We start from the raw sequence: 10,588 nt of genomic DNA on the forward strand, positions 1-10,588 counted from the left end.
TAGTAAACTTTTCACTAAATGCTAATTAAACATTATATAAGTTATAAAACTTTTGAGTGTTAAATCATAATTAAGAAAACTTTTGAGTTGCATTAGTTAAAAAAGGGGGTTTCAAATGAATGTGGTTTGAGGAAGTTAAAAAAGGGGGTTTCAAATGCATGAGATTCAAGAAAAAATGCTAGCTTTATAAGTATGTATGATGATACTGATCGATGAAAGAAACTTGTGCAGGCCAGCATGAATCATCTTACTTGTATATAATAATGATAAGGCGCGTAGGATTTAGACTACTTTGTTAATAAATTAATTCTATTTCATAGAAAAGGTTAGATATCAAACATATAATCCATATACAAGAATAAGAAACGAAGTAAAAGAATGTCATCGAGACATCGAATAAGTAATTTTCGTGTCTCATCAAAAAGGTTTGTAACCAGAACATCTCAAAAGGAAAACTGAAACTATTCCTACACCAATGCTCGGAGCATAACTACAATCGTTTAAACTAATAATGAGACCACTTCGTAACTTCATCTCGTAGCTTAATGATCAATAGGTGCTTTTGTTTTGTTGCCAACATATGAGTCCAATTCACACATGTTTAATTTCTTATTTTTTCTAAATCCATACAGACTATTACAAATGTGAGTTACATAATTTGTATGAAATACACATGAACTAGATGAAAAAAACATATAATTATATCATATAAAGTGGTAATTTTATATATGATTTGAGAACGATATACCAAATAATATTTGATTATAAATATTAGTAACCAACTTTGCTTCCAAGAATATTACGAGAGTTTCACGATTCATAAAACTATATAAACAGTGGCGGACGCAGACTGTTATCATAGGGGTGTCCCTCGTACTTCAAGCTGGTGCACCTAATAGAAAAAAAAATTACACTACGTGCCGGAAATTGAGCAGTGGACTGGGACCCCAATGCTCCACTAAGGTCCGCCACTGTATATAAAATTATATATCATAACATCATTATTTTGTTTTGATTGTTTTTATAACATTTATTGACTCAGTATAGTTTTAATGAATTTTGCTTATATATATATATATATATATATATATATATATATATATATATATATATATATATATATATATATATATATATATATATATATATATATATATATATATATATATAAACTATTGGCCCATTTCTATTATTCACATACGACTCTCAAAATCAATGGGACGTCCCTGATCAAGTGCTTAATTATATAATTTATTTAGCCCTTAAATAGTTGAAAATATATAACCTTACGCCTTGACCGTGATGAGCATTTATGTATGCATGGTTGAACGAAACATTGTGAATGTGTAAAAACTTAATACTGACACATGTTTAACGACTATGATTTGGTGGTGATAGTTGAAAGTGACTTAATTTAACATCGCAAACAATAAAATGTTCTGAAAAAAGTGTAGCGGGGTTCTATGTGTCACAACTCACAAGAAAAATATCGATTCTATTGCGAGGCAGCTAATATAATTTAGTGTTATCACTTATTTGTAGTTATTTTATTACAATCTGAAAAGATATGAGTTAATGGATATACATTTCTATTTTATATGATCATTTTAGTGAACAACTCTTATATAAACTCATTTTATTTGCTTATTAAGTAAACTATTTTTATTTAACTGTTTTTTTATTATTAAATAATAAATAATAATTTATTTATTCATTTATTCTAGTTTGTAAATATAATTTATCACATAATGTATTATTTGTTTTCATATACTTTTATAGCTTTTATTGTGGGTCATAATGTCATATAGTCCTATATATAATTAGCAATTGTATCTTGCATACTATATCCTACATGAAATTGTTAAACACAGATGCATTATCATCATTAAAACAAAGTGAATATAACTATATGCACAAACAGTTAGAATTTCCCTTTCAAACACTTTCCCGAAACCTCATTCAACACTTTATGAATCATAGAATTACCACATCATGAATATTTGATATATGCTATTAAGCTTATTTCATATTATAATAAATTGAACATATAACAATAAATTCATTTTCTATCGTCAATTTAGGATTTCGTTCAACAAGAGTATAAAACCTTAACTCTCATCTTCTCAACCTTAGCCCACATTGCATAAGTGAATGAAAACTGAATACACCAAATGATATGATACAAATTTGAAAAATCATCAAAGCACTTAGAGCTTTTGGATCATTATTTATTAATCTGTTATGGCACAAATGGTTTTATTATTCGACTCGCATCATATGTTAAACAACTTTTGGTTTAGAGCATATTACATAAAAAAGAAAAATATTTAATCAGAATCAAAATATTCCACTAAAATCATGACAATTTTTTATAATGGTAACCGTTTTAACTTTCTATAGATAAAAAAACGACTAGCATGAAAAAAAAAATGTCATGGCTTTAATTAAAATATATCCTAATTCATATGATTAATTATGAAACTGCAAAAATAACAATAAAATGAAAAAAAAGTAGTCATCGTGGGACTGGTTCCACTTCCAATTGTCCCATTCTCATTATAACGAATTCCTTAGCAGCTAAGCTGCCCCCGCTCCACTTCCATTAAAGCCAATTTATTGTGTTTCCTGTTTACTTTCTTCTTTATTCACTTTTCCAAAATAATAAAACAGCCATAAACTAATTGATTCACTTTAACTTTTATTATTTATCATTATAAAAATACAAAAACAGCCAGTTAGTATTTATATTTATTTTAACTTGAACAGTGACATGGAGGCTGTAATTTGTTAAAACCTATCAATTTTTTTACTTAGGTACCAAAACTGTAAGTTTGACCAAACCACAGGGACCAAAACTGTAATTTACTATCACTTGACCGGCTTCGGTATCCATCATGGTTTGAATCCGCACAACCAACGTAAAGAAAAAGTCTATGCAAGAAAAGAAAAGAACGACCTGTTCAAACAATCATTACCATATCACATCAAACAGCATCACCAATTATAAATAACCTGCAAATTTAATCCATCTTCAACCTCTGTTCAATTCGTCATCTATCTTGATCGCTGCTATGCACTCACCTTGCTTCAAGGAAGTCGAACAGGTATGCTCCCATGGCTGCTGCTCCAACCCCCTCCTCTTCGTCCTCCCAGCCACCACCACCACCACCACTGAAAAACGAAACAGCACATCATCAGCTTGTCGGAAAAACTTCGCAAACACAACCACCACCTCTTTCTTCGCAAACACTCGTTTCACCGATCATGAATCCCTTCCTTCTTTCAAAGAGTCACTCGCTACTTTCACACGGACTTATCCCAAGTATTCCGATACTGCTCGAGTTGACCGAATGAGAGGACAAGAATACTACCATCTCTCGCTTTCCAACCGTATATGTCTCGATTACATCGGCATCGGTCTTTTCTCTCATTTACAGCTTCAGACTCATCATCCAGTTTCACCTTCTTCGAGCTCGAGCGACTTACACTCTGATTTCCCGTTCTTCAGTACAATTTACAAGTCTGTGAATCTTAAGACACAGTTGGTTCATGGAGGGGAAGGGTCGGAGTTTGAGGCGTCGTTTAGGAAAAGGATCATGGAGTTTATGAACGTTTCGGGTGATGATTATTCTTTGGTTTTCACTTCAAATAAGTCATCGGCTTTCAAGATCGTGTCTGAAGCTTACCCTTTTCAAACGAGTCGGAAGCTGTTGACGGTTTATGATTACAAGAGCGAGGCTGTTGACGCCATGGTTAGTGCTTCCGAGAAACGTGGAGCTAAGATCATGTCGGCGGAATTTAAGTGGCCCAGAATGAGGATTCATTCTGCGAGATTAAGGAAATTGGTGGAGAGGAAGAGGAAGAAGAAGAAAGCGAGGGGTTTGTTTGTGTTCCCTCTTCAATCTCGAACGACTGGAGCTAGTTACTCGTATCAATGGATGAGCATGGCGCAGGAAAACGGGTGGCATGTATTGCTTGATGCTTGTGCATTGGGTCCAAAAGACATGGACAGCTTTGGGCTATCACTCTTTCGACCTGATTTCCTTATTTGTTCATTCTACAAGGTATTTGGGGAAAACCCAACTGGATTTGGATGCTTGTTTGTCAAGAAATCGATGATACCGATCATGGAAGATTCAACGTCTGTGGGGATTGCCACTCTTGTTCCTGCAAAAAACTCATCGTTTCAACCAGATGAGGAACATTCATCTGGTTCAGATTTAGAACTTCAACAACATCAAAGTTTCCTCCAAACCCAGAATCAGATCGTGATCCATGACCAAAAGAAAAAAAATTTAGAGATCGAGTATAGAGGATTAGATCATGTCGATTCGTTGGGATTAATGCTGATCAGTACGCGCACCAGGTGTTTGATAAATTGGCTGACTAACGCCCTCACAAAATTACAACATCCCAACACCGAAACGAAGACACCCTTGGTCCAAATCTACGGTCCAAGAATCAGATTCGATCGCGGACCTGCATTAGCCTTCAACGTTTACGATTGGAAAGGGGAAAAAGTCGAGCCGGCGCTCGTGCAAAAACTCTCAGATCGTAACAATATCTCTCTGAGCCAAGGGTTTCTGCAACAGATATGGTTTGCAGACAAGTATGCCGATGAAAAGGAGAGACTGATCACCACGAAGAAGACTAAAGGGGGGCAGGAGATCGCTGTGGTGACTGCTGCCATCAATTTTTTGGCTGATTTCGAAGATGTTTATAGATTGTGGGCGTTCATTGCTCGTTTCTTGGATGCTGATTTTGTCGAGAAGGAAAGATGGAGATACACAGCTCTCGACCAAAAAACCATTGAAGTGTAACAACTAACAACCAATGAGACTTCAATTGTATACTATTTACATTAATTCGAAGCACTCTTACTTATCCAATTGAACATTTCTTATACATATGTATTTTTTAAAACCTAATATAACAATTCTGAGGATGCAACAGGAAATTTTCATGCTCAATGTCATTTTTTTTAAAGTTGCTCGTTCACTTTCTCTCGCACCATTTTATATTCTAATCATTAGTCAAGATCAAAATTAGGAATAGAAGAAACAATTCAGAGTAATTTTCATGAAATAAACATAAACTAATAGTCTAATACGTCTATTACTGTCTCAAGCATCATTTCTTTCTGCTTCACAACATAAGCCATATAATGATCACACGATTGTTGAATAGATATAACGTGTCTGTAGATGGCCCAGTTGCAACATCCTCTCTGCTCTATGCATGATAACCTGCAATGGGTTTTAAAAAAGATATTTTGCTCCTTCTATCAATATAAGCAGTGTACTTTATTTTTACTATAAAAGCAATGTACTTGCAATTGTTAACTCCTAATTACAATCTATTACAATTATTTTAATGATCGCAATATAATAGCTACGCACGCATAGGGGAAATGTAATTTCATTTCATTTAAAGATAATGACAATATATAACAAATAAAGTACAATGCTCATATTAGCAATAAACCGGAAGTATATTTCTACTACATGCAAACAAAATAACTCTAACACCGAAATGTAAGTTTGTTGCTTTATGGTTAAACTTTAAATTTGAGATCTAAATAAATGACTTCTCCAATGATTAAACTTATTTTAATAGCTTTTTCTATAAACTTAACTGATTTACCCCCATCTACCTAAAATGTTTTATAGAACATCTAATTTAATTGTAAGATTACTTGGGTTGGAACTTGCTTGATGCCCAAGAGAAACTATGTAGACGAAACAAATGAGGAACATGAAAAACTATGACAAAGGATTTTATTGATGTAGATCTCTCTCTAAACTAACGAATACATGTCCTTATTTATACTAATGAAAGCAGTAACCTAAACCAATACATATTACTTGTTAAGCAAGCAGAAAACTTCCTAATCTAAATCAAATACTTAAAATAAAAAAGGGTTTTCCCAAAATACTCATGCACTCATAAATCCGATTAACCCAACAATCACTCCTTAATCGGATTGGTCATACCTCTCGTTCACAACAGTGTTGAATCATCGTCTTCCCGAACCATCCCGACTTTTCCCGGACACCCGAACTCCATCTCGGTCACATCCAAAGTCCTCCATACCCTTTTGATTGTTCACAACACACGTAACATGTAACATAACATCCCGTTGGATACATTCATTACCATCTAGACTTTTCCCGGATTCATGACCTCTCCCCGGCCAGATCCAAAACCATCCGATTTGAACTTCCACCGCCATAATGTCCACAACGTGTTGTTTCTCCAATCTCTTCATTTGTTTCGATTACCGTTCTTCAAAGAGGCATCTCCACCGACCAAGAAAACAAAGCCACCTGCTTCACCGTTTTCTTTCAATCTGCCAAACGAACTGAATCCAGAGCCACCTGCTTCGACGGATCCTTCCTGCCCACTTTTCACGCACCTACGTCGGTATCCCCTTATCACGAACAAACCAATCAAGAACTATGCAATCCTTTTTCACCACCCCGACCTCTTTAATTAAGCTTGTTCCGAGAACACTCTTCCACCTATCAACAAGACAAGGTCACGACCACCTTTACCGTCTTCTGTCGCCTGCAAAACGAACCGAATCAAAGCCACCCGCTTTGATGTCTTCCCGTCCGTTTATTCTACGTATTCGGTTAGTCTCTCTCCACCTTAGAACAATCATGATCAAGAAAAATTAGGGATGCTGTTGAGATGCTTCAACTCGCGCTAAAAAACAATCCACACCCCCTTAAACCGAACTTGGTTCCCGCTGTGTATGCCCCGCAGCGAAATGCTACAGTTTTCTTGAAACTGACTCTCAAACCGGCCGCCCTACGCCTTCACGAGCCCTAGGCTCTGATACCAATTGTAAGATTACTTGGGTTGGAACTCGCTTGATACCCAAGAAAAACTATGTAGACAAAACAAAGGAGGAACATGAAAAATTGTAACAAAGGATTTTGTTGCTGTAGATCTCTCTCTAAACTAACGAATACATATCCTTATTTATACTAATGAAAGCAGTAACCTAAACCAATACATAATACTTGTTAAGCAAACAGAAAACTTCCTAATCTAAATCAAATACTTCAATAAAAAAGGGGTTTTCCAAAATGCCCATGCACTCATAAATCCAATTAACCCAACATTAATTAATTCCTTTTTAAACACAAATCATATCTTAATATGAAAATATAAAATACACATATATCACGTCTTTATTTATATACCTAAAATATGAAAAATTATTATGTTTTAGTTATAAAAATACAATAAAAACATTGAAAATATTATAAAATATGTTTATAGTGGAAGGGGTTAAACGTACAACTTATGATACTGTATTGACCACTCAATATATATTGAATGGTCAAAAAAAAAAAAAAAAAAAAGATTGTTTCTCCAATAATATTAAGTGGTCATTAAAAAACAAATAGTAATACACTATAAAAAAAAAACTCTAATAAGAAATGTTGTTAGGACAACTTACTTCAAAAACTCTAGCCAAGTATAGTACTAAAATTGAATAACATTAGTATAATTGGATAGTTTTCTAAGTACAATGATGTGATAAGAATAAAAGATAGTGTTTCAAAGTACATAATGATTTAATACGCTTTGGCCAAAAGATTTGGCTTAGTATTTCAAAACACTAACATTTACTTATTTGTCCTTTCTTTACTCCCAAGTCAGCTCACATTAAAAATGTTGAATGTTGTGAAATTTGTCTTTTTCATTCCATAATGGAATGAAAAATGTAATACAACCCGTTTTAGTTTATAAAGATTTTAATGACATAATTGTTGTAAGAAATCCATGATTTTAGTTAAAATGTAATTTTTTTATATCAAAAAAACAAATGTTTTTACTAAGATCTTGTAAGAAATCCATATGTTTAAAGTTTTTAAACATTAATTCTTATCGTCCATTATAAATCTTTAATCTTGGTATATGGTGATGTGTGAGCATGGGAACGACTTATTATATAAGAGAAGAAAACATTAGAAGAAGCAACAAATCATATGGGGCTAAATGCAAGAAATAAAAATAAATATGTGTGTTTGTGTGTGAATGTGTATATGTACGCACCTGTGTCTGAGTTTGTGAAATTGAGTATAATGGGTTGTTTTGGTAATTATAGCATCCTAATTCGAGTAAAATGGGTTTTTGGGTAATTATAACATCCTATTTTGTATATATGAATCTGAGTAGTTTTGGTATTGATTGTCTTGGGTCAATCTAGATTCACTGAATTTATTATTTTTGTGTCCTACTTTCATTCAGTGGATTGGTTTAAGACTTTACAAAATGTGTTTGAATTGTTGCTCAGCCCCAATATGAAAATTAGGCATTTGATGTTTTGAAAGTAGTAAAGCAGAAGCTTCATTTTGGATTTTGTTTTGTGGCTTGAAATCGACTTATACAAAGATTAAACAGGTATATAGATATTATATTTTGACATTATACTTTTCGCTTTACCATTTCTCTTCAATGCGAACAAACAACGCTCCGAGATCGATTTACCATTTCCATGTGGTAAGCGTTCTCAATTTCAATTGAATTTATCACTGCCTCCGTTTCCCCCTCTTTCTTATCAACACCTTCAATGAAAGTTAAGATTTACAAATCGGAACAAGGTTGTTAGTAAAAACTGTAACTTAAAAGGAATGGGACACCATTATCTATGATCTTGCGGCTGGAGATTTGTAATTTTTTCAAGTTTGTTAGGTTTGAAACATACGCAACAACGAATCACCAGCATAAATAATACAACATATTTAAATTCTTTCAAGTTTATAATACAGTGTACTTGTCTAGAATACGTATTAGAAAGCTACGTAAGAGAGGCATCATATCACCATCAGTAATGCAATTACAACAGTCCATATCCTCGAGGTTTTTTAAACTTCTCATATATTCATTATAACTGATTATCTAATTCTGATTATTACATTGATTATTCCATATTATGAGGTAAGAGAAGAAGAAAAAACCTCTTAAATGAACAAGACCACCACATTAGTATAGATTATTCCAGAGTAATCCAAGACCACCATTGAATATTACTCTTTGGGCCAGTTTGAATGGTATTGAAACTTTCTAATACAAGGCCCAAGAGAAAGGTTTAACTAGACCTGCGCAAAAAGACCGGTCTCGGACCGGACCCAAAAAAAGACCGAGACCGAACCGGTCTAAAACGAGACCGAACCGAAAAAAGATTGGTCCTAAAAAAAATCGGAATGATAAAAGACCGGCCCGAGACCGTCGCGGACTGGTCCGAAAAAGACCCGACTGTTCCGAGACCGGTCCTAAAAAAGACCGGACCGGTTTGAGACTGAACGAGACCGGTCTGAAAAAAAGACCGGTAGCCAAACTTTATAAATATATACTTTTTGTGTTAATTATATAATTTTTAATCACAAACTATTTAATTTATTTCATGTTTTCTTTTATTAAATTTAAATTATCATTTTTAATAAATCTTAGTTTATCATTTTGGTGATAATCTCATATTTGTTAATAGAAAAAACTTGAAACCAAAACAGGAGAATCGAAAAATACCAAAACCAAACAAAAAAAAACTCGTAAATCGAACCGAAAAATACGCACAGAAAGACCGAGAGACAAGACCGAAAAAGACTGGTCCGAAAAAAAAACCGGTCCAAAAAAAGACCGAACGGGACCGGTCCGACAGAAGACCGAACCGTTCCGAGACCGACCTCAAAAAGACTGGCAATGTGCAGCTCTAGGTTTAACTACTCTCTTATTAACAATCATTATAAAAGTTTTAATTATGATTTTAATTTATATATGTAATTATCAATCAAATAAACATATATGCAACATTGCCTTGAACTCTTTTCCTACCAAGAGTAGGATTATGTTAATTGTGATAATTAACAATTAAATTGTGAGTAAATTGAATAAAAAGTTATCCATCGGGGCAATACTTATATTAATACCAATTTTAGGGCTAAATATGAAAAAGGTAGTGAACTTTAGGGTTAAATTCATTTACGTTTTTGAAACCCTTTATGGAGGTGGGAGAAAGAAAGAGAAGGGAGTTTTGGGAGAAACGGGGAAATCAAAGAATTTTGCAATACAAATTCTGTATTTTTACTTGGAGTTAACGACGGGTTAATGTCGTAAAAGCCTTTGAGAATTGTTTGGTTTTACCTTTTGGAGACTTTTTGTAACCACTCAAAAATTAAGACAAAAAAATTTCGTTTTTAAATTTAATAAAAGACAAAATTTGCAAAAATGGTCCCTGTGGTATGCAAATTTTTAGGGTTTTAGTTCAAACCATAACTTTTTTGGATTGGTGGTCATTTTGAGCTAGTTTCTTTGCGTTTTTGGTCCCTCAGTAAACTGAAAAGACTATTATGCCCTTCTGAAATATTTTTTATGCTTTTTCTATTTAATTTAAATAAAAAATAAAATAATTATCTAATTTGGTCTCTCTCTCTCTCTCTCTCTCTCTCTCTCTCTCTCTCTCTCAATAACACTGTTTTTACGTCCGGCGAACACATAGCCCAGATCCATCCACTTTAAACCAAGACTAACATTAGAAGGATGAAACCAGGACAAAAATCCCTCTTAATGCTTT

The 10,588-nt window shown here is 33.6% G+C and overlaps 1 protein-coding gene across 1 annotated transcript; it reads left to right on the forward strand.

Annotated features, from left to right (window-relative positions):
* The first annotated feature begins 2,929 nt into the window (after positions 1-2,929).
* On the forward strand, positions 2,930-4,970 carry LOC145132817 (Pyridoxal phosphate (PLP)-dependent transferases superfamily protein). The gene has a single exon (XM_079067736.1). It carries the CDS (start codon positions 3,072-3,074, stop codon positions 4,818-4,820), a length of 1,749 nt encoding a protein of 582 aa, XP_078923862.1. The 5' UTR covers positions 2,930-3,071; the 3' UTR covers positions 4,821-4,970.
* The last annotated feature ends 5,618 nt before the right edge of the window (positions 4,971-10,588 follow it).

This window comes from Lactuca virosa, chromosome 8 (genome assembly GCF_052849685.1).
Source record: "Lactuca virosa cultivar CGN04683 chromosome 8, Lactuca_virosa_CGN04683_v6, whole genome shotgun sequence".
In the NCBI taxonomy this organism is placed as follows: Eukaryota; Viridiplantae; Streptophyta; class Magnoliopsida; order Asterales; family Asteraceae; genus Lactuca; species Lactuca virosa.